This window comes from Chelonia mydas, chromosome 2 (assembly GCF_015237465.2).
Source record: "Chelonia mydas isolate rCheMyd1 chromosome 2, rCheMyd1.pri.v2, whole genome shotgun sequence".
Lineage (NCBI taxonomy): Eukaryota > Metazoa > Chordata > Testudines > Cheloniidae > Chelonia > Chelonia mydas.
In genome coordinates, this window is record NC_057850.1 from 74,248,291 (window position 1) to 74,261,749 (window position 13,459).

A 13,459-nucleotide genomic window follows, 5' to 3' on the forward strand; every position below is an offset into this window, starting at 1 on the left:
TGTTGAGGGTCGCTTTTTTTGTCACGGCAACTAGGCATTCCATGTTGCTGCAAGTAAGCCTGGTGAGACTCCAAAAAAAAGTGTCTTGTAGCTGTTGTTAATAGACTCTACTTGTTGAAACTTTCTAAAATTATATATTTTAGAAAATGAAAACATGCTTTCACGGTAAATTTTCATTGAAAGCATTTTATGCAGCACTTAAACGCTCAAGGATGGTTGCTCTTCCCTGTTAGAAGAAAAGGAGAACTTGTGGCACCTTAGAGACTAACAAATTTATTTGAGCATAAGCTTTCGTGAGCTGCAGCTCACTTAGGATATAGATATTCAGGCCTGTCTGTAAAGGACTATACGCTAAGAATTTAGGTGTATTCTTATCACTTCGCTAGTTATAGAGGTACAGAAGAAAGAATCAAAATCACTGTCTGCTGGTGTAAGGGCCTTCTCTTACTGTGACAGTCTGAGGCCCTGTTCTTAGGCTAAGGCCTTTGGCTAAGCAGCAGAGGCAGCCATAAGGTGGGAAGCGAACGGTCACATCCTCACATTCCAGACTAGTCACATTGACAGAAGGCAATCTGGGGCTGTTAGAAAGGTGATCTGATCTATCACCTCCAGAGAAAGGGAAGAGCCTAGAGGGTGTAAAAGGGTTTTTGATAGTTTTCTGTTCAGTAAGGACTCCCTTATCAATAGCTGGGATGTGAAATCCTCATTTCTGTGTTGTTCTATTATTGTAGTCCCCATTTCCCTATTGTTTGTCTGTATAATCACTGTCTGGTTCTGTGATTGTTTCTGTCTGCTGTATAATTAAGTTTGCTGGGTGTAAACTAATTAAAGTGGTGGGATATAATTGGTTAAATGCATGTTACAATATGTTAGGATTGGTTAGTTAAATTTCAGTAAAATGATTGGTTAAGGTATAGCTAAGCAGAACTCAAGTTTTACTATATAGTCTGCAGTCAATCAGGAAGTAAGCAGGGGGAATAGGAACAGGGAATGGGGGTGGGGAAATTGGAATCATGTTTTGCTAAGGGGGGGCGGAACAGGGACAGAGGCAAGGTTCTGTGGTGTCAGAACTGGGAAGGGGGACACTAAGGAAGGAAACTGGACTCATGCTTGCTGGAAGTTCACCCCAATAAACATCGAATTGTTTGCACCTTTGGACTTTGCGTATTGTTGCTCTCTGTTCATGCGAGAAGGACTAGGGAAGTAAGCGGGTGAAGGAATAAGCCCCCTAACATTCCTCCTCTTCAGTTATACAGTTTGGGTGAATTATAAGCAGTTTTATAATTAAACTTGGACGGATCATAAGGCAGATGCATCATATTAAAAATAGCACACTATAAAGAATAACTTTTTATTTAAACAATGGCACAGGATAGAAAGCCATAGGGAAAGCCTATGAACAAAAAAAAATCTTGTGTACAAGTGAACATGAAGCTTCTGCACAGTACTTATTTATTATAGGTATGAAATAAGTTGTTATTCTAGCTATTGTCTTCTCGACGGTGCCATGTGCTTCTGTGTGGGAAAATATTTGTGGAGATCTTGGTTCTAAAAAGGTGAAGCTTCCACTTACTTGGGGAAGGGAAAGAACAGAAGGGAAGGAACAGACAATTGTACTTCGAATTTCTGTTCAAAGGGATGCATTCAAGTTCCACTTTTTTGGGGAAGGGAAGTAGCAGACAGTTGAATGCGTCCCTTTGAACAGAAATTCAAAATACAAGTTCCACTTTTTGGGGGTAGGGAAGGAGCAGAAAATTGTATTTTGAATTTCTGTTCAAAGGGACACATTCAAGAGTGTGTGTGTGTCTGTAACGTTTTTTGTCCTTGTTTTGTTGCACGTAAATTACAGAAATCTAAAACTGAAATCTCCTTTCAGACAGGGGTTTCTTTTTCTCTAGGTTTGCAAATTGGTTTATATCATTGTGACACAGAAACCCCCTGGGAGCTGCCACCTGATGTGCCAAGCTTTCCTGCCCAGTCAGCTTAGGACTTCAGTGCCCTGCCTGGTTTGAGCCAGACCCACTAGCCTGCTCCAAACCCAGACCCAGGCCTGAACCATGTCCCCTAACAGCTGTAGGCTTAACTGAAAGCAGCTTACAGAAGTGTTCCTGTCCTTGACAGGGGTCCAAACCCTGAATAAATCCGTTTTACCCTGTACAAAGCTCTCTTACTGAGTCCCTTGCTTGTGGAGATCATCAACACCTCTCTTAGAGAGTCTATTGCTTTGAAGGAAGCAATAATGCAACCTTTGTTCAAAAAGATGTTTCTTGATGCTGACACTCTTGCTAAATACTGAGCAGTAACAAATCTTCACTTCTTGGATAAGACTGTGGAGAAGCTTGTAGTGGAACAACTCTCACATTATCTAGGTGCCACTAACCTCCATGACCCATGTCAATCTGGGTATATAGACCTGACTTTGTCACAGAGTCAGTGATCTCCTCCTGGCAGTAGATGATGATGGGGTGTCCATGCTGGTGGTATTAGATCTATCAGCTGCCTTCGATACCATTGATCATGGTATGTTGGTGACTCATCTGCATAATCTGACAGGAGTGGATAGGGCTGCTCTTCAGTGGCTTTGCTCTTTTCTTTCAGGGAGGTCTTAGTGGATAGTTGTGGGCTGTTGCTTCTCCTCTCAGCTCTCAAATGTGAGGTCTCGCAGGATGCTATTCTGTCATCCCTCCTGTTCATATATGGGTCATTTAGGAGGGTTAGTAAGGAGGGATGGGGTGCAGTGTCATCAGTATGCTGTTAGATTAACTGTAGGTCTGGCTAGTCTGATCTGGACAGTGCAGTTCAATGCCTCAGCCAATGTCTAGTTGAGATGAGGGCACGGATGAGACCAGGCTAGGTGAACCTCACCCAGATAAGACCGATGGTGGGTTGGGAAAAGCCTCTGGAAGAGATGGAAGAGGTAATATCACCCCCTTTGACTGAAGGAATAATCTGCCTTTAGTTACTAGTGTTGCAATTTAGGGGTGACTTTAGACTCCCAGCTGCTGTTTGATAATCATATTACATCCATCCAAATGCATCTGATGAAGTGAGCTGCAGCTCACGAAAGCTTATGCTCAAATAAATTTGTTAGTCTCTAAGGTGCCACAAATCCTCCTTTTCATATTACAGCAGTGACCCAGTCAGCTTTTTGGCTAGGAAGTTACGACCTTTTCTTTCAGATGCAGAGTTGCCACTGTTACCTGTGCATTTGTTACGTGAGGACTAGCATATTGCAATGTGATGCATGAGACTACACCTTAAATTTAAAACCATTTGAAGACTAAAGATTGTACAGAATGTATCTGATCGCTTATTGAGTGGGGCACTGGTTGCCCGTTGGTCTTTAGCTATGGCCTATGAAGCCCTTAATAGCCTTGGACCTGTCTACCTGAGGGATTGCCTCTCTCCGCATGCCATACTGCCACAGCTGTGGTCAGTAGAGGTGTTCAGGCTGGATCCCCCTCTTTATAAGAGAGCAGGATAGTTGCGGGGCATTCTCTGTGAAGATTCTCTGGAACTTGCTTCCTCTCTTGACCTGAAATAGCCTGAATTTGGTGACTTTCTGGGCATGCTGTAAAAGGCACCTGATAGAGAGAGGTTTTGGAAAGGGCTGAGAGTATGCTTCCTAGATGCTGAAGGGTGTGTGTGTGGGTGGTTGGCTGGCTGAGTTTCTGTGGAACTGATTATTTTAAAGCTGATGAGTTTTAATTGAGTTGTATTTATTGTATACTTAATTATGTTAGTTCTCCTGGAACCTTGAATAGGCATCTTTATTATTTAAATATAAAGAGAGAATGAATCATAAATACTGGGTTTTATCACATTCCAGGTTTTATATGAAGAATCCAAAGAAGAAAATACAAGCTCCTGTTTTCAAATAACTTTTATCTCTGGGCTGGTGATCAATGTTAGTTTTGTTATGTTGATCATATTATATAATACATTGGCCTAAAACCATCTGAAATATGTGAGCTATCTTTGGCACTATATTTTTCATTTTTCTTTCTTGTCTTTTCAATTTGCTAAGTTTGCTTGAAACTTCATATAAAGACATGAACAATTCATGCATTCAGTACATATTGACTTCTGTTTTTCGCTAACGTTCATTGACCTTTTTAGGTCAATACATTTAAGTTGACTTAAGAAGTCAATATGCCTTATTTTAATTTAGATTACATTTTGGTCTGATTCAGCAGTCTCTAGTTCCTTTTTTATATGTAAAATCTCTTGTCAATTTATTATTAAAATGTATTTCAAATAGGAACTGTTTTACTGTAGGGCTGGAATTGCCTTGCTGGGTTATAATTTTTTTAAAGTATTCCCAACTCAACGTTTTGAAAGTGACGTTCCAAACCTCCACCACATATCATGTCCCTGTCAAGTGCTGTAACATCTGCTGTAGAAAGCTAAAGAAACAAACTAAATTCTATAAGTGGTTCTTTGAAATGCAATTTTCTTCAATTTTGTAGATTGCCTGATTAGAGCATATAAGCCTGATTGGAGCATATAAGCATGTTTGGGTAAAATTATATTTCCAGCCACCTTTACTAATTTCTTCAGGAAAGTTTCACATAAAATTTACTACAGCTGCCAATTGTATTATTTCTTTTTTCCCTTCCATTAAAGTTTTAGTGAGAATTTTCATCAGCTGAAGGGCATGACCCACATGATAATTTAAACTTCTCCACCTAAATAGCCACCACCCACACCAACTTTTAGTACTAGGTAGAATCTTGCATCTGAAGCCTTATCCTGCAGTCTGCTATAAGATGCATTTAGAAGTTAAAAGAAGGGAGATTTTCTGGTATTTTGCCATTTTATTGCACTTTTGTGAAAGTTTGCCTTTGATAGAGTTAGGCAGCGAGGTTCAAGTAGGAATCAAAATGATGATTCTAACATCAAATTGTTGATTTTTCCGAGAACTTGCATTGGAACATTTAGATTGTCTGTAAAGCACAGAAGCAGAAGAATAGTGGTACTTTTATCTTTATGCTGTCAAATATTTTATCTGGTTAGAACCATAAGAAAAAAAACAAAAGCTTCCTAACATTGTTAATCTTTCTGACCTACAAAATGAAAGTTCCTTACTGATATATCATCAGCCCTTTGATAGACTAGGTTATTTTTCTATTCTCTTGCTGCACAGTAAATTGATAACAGAATCATCAAACATTAATCTGAAAGGAAGGGCTTTTGAAAAAACATGTCTTTGTGTTTGTCAGGCAATAACTGAAATTCAGCAGTCTTTCCATTGTCGGGGGTGTGACTAGCATTCTCTTATAAACCACTTCTGCAGGGGACCAGATTGGTGGGAAAATGTGATGGTACTCCTCCATGCTCTGCCCATAAAATAAGCTTCACATACATGACATACTGATCACAATAGAGTGTGCAGATGTTCAAATATAACTGTGGAGTGGAGTCTGATTACTCCCATGGGCTCTGCTGGGCTCGGCTTCCCCTCAATGAAGCTCTTGCATCCTGCTGAGCTTCTTGATATTGGCTCCCCCTTGAGCAACGTCATGTCCCACCGGGCTCTGCAGTGTTTCTTTAGCTTGGCTTCTTGATTTGGGAGGGGAGGGGAAGTGGTGGTGTCTCTCAGTCCCACTTGCATGTGGTGTCAAACTGAGCTGTCACTCACAGTAGCTAGTGTATATCTTAACAATAATAAGATCGGATCCGATGAAGTGAGCTGTAGCTCACGAAAGCTTATGCTCAAATAAATTGGTTAGTCTCTAAGGTGCCACAAGTACTCCTTTTCTTTTTGCGAATACAGACTAACATGGCTGTTACTCTGAAACCTATCTTAACAATGCGATCTTCTCTCTCCTTTCTTTTATGGTTTAGTGAGCAGTGAGTTAACCGCATTGACGTAAAGTATTATCATTGATATCTGTGTTAGTACCCATTGAGATGAATGGTACAGATCACATTTCTCAGAGCTATGGATTCAGGTTCTGCAAATGTAGGTAGATGTCACTGCATCATTTACACTAGGGTCAGATTTTTGAAGTTACCTTAGCAACCATAACAGCTAGAGGCTTGTTTTTGTTTTTAAATGAAAGCTTAAAGCTTGTCTACATGAACATTTAGTACACTAGCAGTCGCACACACTAAGGAACTGTTAATGCGTAGCAGCAAGATCCACATGGACAGTTAGTGCATGGCAGGCTAGTCCAGGGCAGATTCAGACCCAGGCTTGCCACGTACTAAATGTTCTCATAAAGAAGCTCTTAGATTATAGAGAACATAAAGCAGCATGAAGGAGGTGCAGGTACGCCAGTCCACTGTTTGTGTGCTGAATCTAAGCTCTGCCCCTCTGTCTAAAACACAGATTTCACCAGCACAGAAACCACAAATGTGACTTTTTTCATGTTCCTTTTCTATCAGAGGAGAGTTATTTTAGGAAAATTACAAAGGACAGTTTTGTTCTATTTTGGAATCATCAAAGTTAAGAGAGATTTCTAGAATTATGGCTATTAGCCCACAGCTAAGGGATAAGAAGAAATTTACAGATTGAAGACTATAGAAGACAGACTATTAAGGCTATTCTTCCAAGACAGTCTAAAGATGCTGCTGATTTTACTTCTGAAAAAAAAAGGAGCTGTGGTACAACAGTTCATGAATATAGCAGGCATAGACTTTTGAGTACTGTAGATTCTGATAGCCTGAGGCTTGACTCATGAGCATTAAGTAAGATAACTTGCAGTTGAAGGTGTCCTCTAGGGCAGTGGTCTCCAAAGTGGGGTGCGCGCACGACGATCGATTGGGGAGCACAGCAGGAGGAGTGCTGCCGGAGCAAAAGGGCGGCGCGGCAGGAGGAGCACCGCTGGAGGGGAAAAAAGGCGGGGGGGGGCCTGAGTCCTCTGGCCCATGGAGGAGCAGGGGCACCCGCGCAGCCAGCGGCCTGAAAGAAGCAGCACTTTCCCGTTCAAAGCTGGCTGGAGAGAAGCGGTGCTTTGAAGGGGAGAGCACCGCTTCTCTCTGGCCGCTGGCTGCACGGCTGCCCCTGCTCCTCCTGAGTCCTCCGGCCTGTGCTCGCAGGGCCACATTCCGAAAGGGGCTTTAGAGCTGCAGGCCAGGGCCCCGGGGCCCCCTTAGCCCAGGGCCCTGAAGCCCCTAAAGCCCCTGCGTTCCGGGTGGCCCTGCCTGCCGGGGGGAGGGGGGGCAGCTCCCAGAATCATGGCCATGGGGGTGGTGCTGCGCAGAGCCACCTGCACACCCCGGCCCAACAGGAGCTGCCCCAGGTAAGTGCTCTGCACCTTCTGCCTGCCCCGGCCCTGAGCCTCCTCCTGCACCCCCACCCTGAGTGCCCTCCCGCACCCTAACTCCCTCCCAGACCCCGCACCCCACCATGAGCGCCTGCTGTATCGCAAAGTGTTAAACCAAGATTTTCAAAAATAATAAAGCATATTCAATCTCATTGCTCTCTCTAAAAATATTATTAATTTTTTTTAGTGAGAGCAGAAAGGTTTTTTGTACCGTTAATAAATAAAAAAATTTTTTTAAATATTGTTTATTTCATCTTTATCTCATCGTTTTTTAATTTCTATTTTTATGTATGTTTTATAATTTACACAATATATTAGTACAGTAGTACATGTATATAATTTATACATAAATAAATATACATATATTGGGGGTGCGTGCTCAAAAAAATGTTACTGATAGGGGTGCGCGATCAAAAAAGTTTGGAGACTGCTGCTCTAGGGTTTGAAATGTAGTATAATCTCTCTTCATAAGGTTATCCTTTTATGGTGTAAGGTATTTATTTATCTGTATTATGGTAGCACCAAAAACAGAATTGCACTCTGGTTCCCAACTTCACTGATGTCCATTATAACATCTCTTTATTACACTTCAACACAATGTGGACTTTTCTTGACATGCAAAAAGGGTGTACTTTTTCAGTTGTGTTAGCCCAGTCAAATTAGTGTAAACACAGTTGAAAAGCCCCATTGAGATGTAGGCTGACACATTTGAAGTCATGTTAGCTAGGTATGTTTTAACTTAGTGAGAAGCCTAGGCTACAACGTGGCCACCTAACACAACTTGAGACATGTTAACCTGCATTTTAACAGGGCTTCTCAGTTTTATTAAGCTAATTCAGCTGAGCTCATGTGCCTGAAATACATACCCTTTTGTCCATTAAGGTATTCTCCTAGTTGACTTGAAATGAATGAACAGAATGAAGAGGTTTCTCAGTGGATATTACATTTTGAGACCGAACACGGCTGCTACTCTGAAACCTGTCATTTGAAATGCTTTCTTTAAAATTTCACTGCTAAAGTCATTGAAAAAGTTGTGTAACTGCAGGGAATTATACAATCTTTTTATTTTGGACCTTCATGCTTCAGTAGATAGCAGACTCCAGTGTGATGTTTGGAGTTTCATTTTTATTGGATTGTAAACTCCTCAAGGCAAAAAATGCATTCTCCCGTACATCTGTCTGGCACCTATTTTGGGTGCTATTGTGATACTTTAGGTAATGAAAAACTGGATAAGTTATAAAGAAAAACATCCTTAAAGAAAAGAGTATAATGGCTGCAGAGGCATTACTATACTGCGATATGACTAGGTCCAAAATATGTTTCAGTACCAAAACATTTTGGATTTTGAGGCATAGACGTTTAGATGGAAGGGTAGTATAGAGGTATGGTCTTTACTTGAATGCATGTCCACTTATCTTTGTACCTAATTAATTCATTTAATTCATTTCTAGTCCTGTTGATGTAATCCTGGACACTTCTTTTCAGTAATGTTGCAGTAAAGGCTAAAGAATGGCATAGGGCGATCAAATGCCATGTAAGCATTTGTCACTAAACCTCCATGCAGCACTGCAGCACTATTATTATGGGACTGATTCCCTTAGCAGAAATTGCCAATACTGTGACAGTTTTGTGCATGGGCCATCAAACAGCTGTCATGTCACTTGCCAGCTAATGCTGGTTTGTAGCTATACTTTCCGAGTTGACCATGCACGAGTGACTGAGTATAGAACTTTGAACAGTTTGATAGTTAATTTCAGTATAATTACTGATGTATATCAAGAAGAAATTTTATAGCTCTTTTTTCCCTACCTCTGTTTTGTGTATATACAATTAGTGGTTTGTTATGATTTTTGGTTGATTGGTGTGCTTCCATTTCTCTACATCCCTAAAATAACTCTTATTTACAAACAGTCTCCATACGAAATAAATGTTGTTTCAAGACATGTAACAGATTTTCTTGTTTCTTTTAGGCATTGATTTTAAAGTAAAAACAATAACATTTAATGATACAACAGTGAAACTTCAAATATGGTAAGTTATAATTTGTCCCACAAATGAAAGCCAACTAAATTATAGAACTGTACACTGTACAAAATCTTGTCCAGCTTTGATGATTTGTCTTCCTACAGTGTAGTGATCATATTAAAACTTTCATTAGGGTGAGGAGGCCATGTTTAGAACTACTATAGTACATGTTTTTTAAAAAACAGTTATCTTAGAAACATTTAACATTAAGTTATTGTAGAATATGGATAAAATGTAAACCTATATTGCATATTTGGAAGCTTTCCATACTAAATATAAGCAACTTTATTAAAATGTTAAATTTAAAAGAAAAAGTCAGGAGATTTGGATTTAAATATTTCATTATCCTACAAACATGTGTTCATAGGGCCAGGTTTAGAATTTTGGATGAAGACTAGCAAGGTGACTCTTTGGGCATCATAATCTTATTTTTACATTAAAGGGGGAGTTTTGGGGCTGCGGCTGTGGTGGAGCCCAGTTATTTGTACTGAGTTCTGTTTATATTTCCCTGTTTTTGAGTTGCCAGCCACTAGATCACCAATGGCTAGAGGGTTTGGATGCATTCTGGGGAGGTTTTTTTAGTCCTTGTCTACATTTAGGGTAAGATTCTTCGCTGCTTATCTGAATTGCGAACACAGAACTCGCAGCCCAATAGGAGGAGGGGCTATGGTGGCTTTTGAGCTACTTATGCATTCACTTGATCCTGGGCTGCCCTGTAATCTCTATCATAATCTAGACAGCTCTGGAGGCCTGTCTAAATTACAGCTGCCTCCCCAGGATGCTATATGGGCCATAGTGCTGCCTGGAATCTCTGCAGCACTGCGTATCATGGCCCCAGCACCATCTTAAACCTCCCACCCCAGCCTACCCCCAACATTCTCCCTTCGCCAGGTCTTACAAAAGGGTGCACAGAAAAGTACATTACATGTGCTTCTAAAGTGCCTGTGCTGGGGAAATTGTCCCCCAGCCTGATCCAATCATTTTAGAGCAGCTTTACACCACTTTACCCAGCGCAAAGGGGCAAGGGCAGGAGAGAAAACCTCACCGATGGGGTTTTAGCTCTTGGTGTCGCTATCCTAATCTAGCCACACTGATGCTGAAATGCTACCTTTCTGCAGCTTACCCCAAAGTACGCTTCTGTAGTTGAAGTCTTAGTTTATTTCAATGCAAACATTCTATATCAAGGGTTGTACAAATGCGGTTACATACGTTTAATTACACTGTGATTTAAAATTTTAATGTAGACAAAACCTATTTTTTGTCTTTCTTTCAATTATTTAAGTATAGGCTCTAGAATAGTCAGCAATATTAACATAAATGCTCAAAATAGTTTGCCAGCTCTTTCCCTGCAGAGTGGCATGTATTATACCACTTTTTCCCCCTCCTCTCTCAAAAAACAGCTCAAAATTGGGGCTGTATTGTTTAAGTTGCACTGAAAAAACACATCCATACTCTTTCAATGTATGCAGTGCCAAGTGATTCCTTTCTGGTGTATTTCAGGGATACTGCTGGTCAGGAACAATTCCATACAATTAGTACTAGTTATTTTCGTGGAGCACATGGCTTTGTTCTGGTTTATGACATCACAAACTCAGACAGTTTTCAAGGTATAACAAGCTGGATGAAAGATATACGCGAGGTAAGAATACCTAACTACAGTTGATATTAAAGTAACTAACATCTTTATTTCCCGAGTTACTGAACTTAATATGTTTTAATAAATACACGAAAATTGTTATTACAACTCAGGTTAAATACTTCTTGCCTGAGTTTATTCCATTCTGGCCTTGCTTGCAGTATACCATTGTTGTAATAGATTCATAGTACTTAGAGATGAAAAAACCAAGTAGGACATCCAGTAGGACATCCAGACCATCTGTTTATCAATGACAAATTGTTTTCTCCAATTTTCTTCCCCTTCCCCTGCAAACACCCCCTCCTTCTCTGCCCCCCCAAGTCTGGTTTTAAATATTTCAAGTTATGGGGCTTCCATCACCAAAGGGAAGTCTCCATGATCTAATTAGCTTTGTATCAGGAAGATCACCCCATTGTTCCTAGTTAGTCCTAGTTACCTCATCCCAGGTATCAGACTAAACAGTTCCTCTCCATTTTTCTTGATTATGCGTTTTTTGGTGTATATTATGTTCCCTTTGGATGCTTATTCAAACTATTCATATTTATCTCGTTCAATCTTTCTTCATAAAGTTCTAGCTCCTTACATTAGATTGACAGTGAAAAACAAAAATATTCCATTTAAAATATTTTCTAGGAACGTGAACAGGGTGATTGTTGTTGCAAATCAGCCTAGAAACAGCCAATTAGTGAGTCTCATAATTGAAAAACAGGAATAATAAACACTTAATCCAACTCTAGTATGCTGTCAATTTATGGAGTGTCGGGTAAAATATATTGGGCCATTCATTGTAAAATATGTATTTTTAAGCAATAACTGTTAAAACACAGGGCATTTTTGTGAGAATTAATTACTGACTGGAAGAAGAGTTCCCTCCTGTGCCAGGGCAGTAGCCCAAACAAGTCATTAATCCCCAGTAAATGCTTAGTGCCAAGGAGGTTGTTGCTACTGTAAGTTAAAAATGTGCTGGAGTGTGCAGGCAAAACCAAAGTGCAGATTTCAGTAAAAAGTAATTGCATTATACATGTAATTATCAAATGAATTGTTAGAGAGCTCCTGTGTTACATGTTAGCCAGTCAAATCGGAGTGTTGAGACAATTAAAACATCCACCTTACAATTTTATTTATTTTATTTTATTTATATTCACATAATACAGATTTTAAAAGCACCTATGTATTGTTCTATGCCCTTTTTACAAATATTAAAAATCACAATCCATGTAAATTACCATATTCAGTAACTTGGCCTCAATCAAAACTAACCAATCAGTATATTAATATATCACATTATAAGTGATATTGTGTTTGTACTCCAATTATACTAACAGTGTACTAAGTATGTATCTTCTTTAGTATAGAATTTATTATTACTGTTCAAGTGAGTTCAAGACATACAAGAACTTTAATATTTAGACTATTCTAATATTCAGATCTAAAGGTAACTTAATACTCTATAGTACATGCAAAGCTGTAGAGAGAGATTCTCAAGGAAGCCTACCAAAAATTTATTTTAGAAAGTCACTACATGTTCAATACAGATGGGGCTACATCAGAACTGTTGAGCAGTGGTTCTCAAACTAGGGCCGCTGCTTGTTCAGGAAAAGCCCCTGGTGGGCCAGGCCGGTTTGTTTACCTGCCGCGTCTGCAGGTTCGGCCGATCACGGCTCCCACTGGCCGCGGTTCACCTCTCCAGGCCAATGGGGGCTGCAGGAAGGGTGGCTAGCATATCCCTTGGCCTGCCCCGCTTCTTGCTGAGGTGGAGTAATTATATCGACGGGAGAGCGCTCTCCCCTTGGCATAGCGTGTCTTCACCAGACGCACTATAGTGGTGCAGCTGCATCAGTGTGCTGATGTATCACTGTAGTGTTGACTTGCCCAGACTCTGTGCTGCAGGGAGGTGCCTATCTCTCTATGCAATCCACAACCAGGAACCCCCTCTTCTGGAGCCAGGTGGCTTAGGTGCTAACTCATTCTTGCAAGAATGAATTAGGCACCTGCCTAACTCCACACAGAGTGGCTGCTGAGAGGAAAAGAAGGACCCTTCTCATAGCATTTTTCCAAATGGTGAGGGTACTCACCTGGAATGTGCGAGTCCTCTGGTTTGAGTACTTTCACACTCTGATGGGGAGGAGGGATTTGAAGAGGGATCTGCCGCCTCTCAGGTGAGTGTCCTAACCACTGGCCTATTAAGTGATTCTCACTCTTTTTCTGGCCTGATTACTATTTAATTATTCCATTGTTTAATTACAGTGGCCTGAGATTTTGGAGGGTGAGGTGATTCTTTGGAACATCCAGGCTTAACTGACTCATTTTATATAAGAAAAGGAGGTGTTTGTGTCACCACCAGCATCCTGCTGCAGATGAGAGGGAGCTCATGCTAGGGTCTTTGCATACCGTTTTAAAAAAATGTCAAGGAATAGTTCTTGAAATAACCTGGAAGTAATGGAGCAATTCAACCCTGCTCCACTAAAAGGTTGTGTGCATTAGTTAGTTTTAGCATGTGTACAGCTCTTTTATAAACAGTAATTAA

General features: G+C 40.4%; 1 protein-coding gene across 6 annotated transcripts in view; it reads left to right on the forward strand.

Moving 5' to 3' along the window:
- LOC102938021 (ras-related protein Rab-10) overlaps positions 1 to 13,459 on the forward strand; it is a 53,512-nt gene that overhangs the window by 4,589 nt on the left and 35,464 nt on the right. For all 6 annotated transcript variants that reach the window (XR_006288562.1, XR_006288561.1, XR_006288563.1 and 3 more), the window contains exons 2-3: positions 9,242 to 9,302; positions 10,797 to 10,935. Coding sequence is in view for 2 of the 6 variants with exons in the window: in XM_043539676.1 (XP_043395611.1) it covers positions 9,242 to 9,302; positions 10,797 to 10,935 (200 nt within the window). In the remaining 4 variants the exon portion in view is untranslated. The remainder of the gene's footprint in view (positions 1 to 9,241; positions 9,303 to 10,796; positions 10,936 to 13,459) is intronic.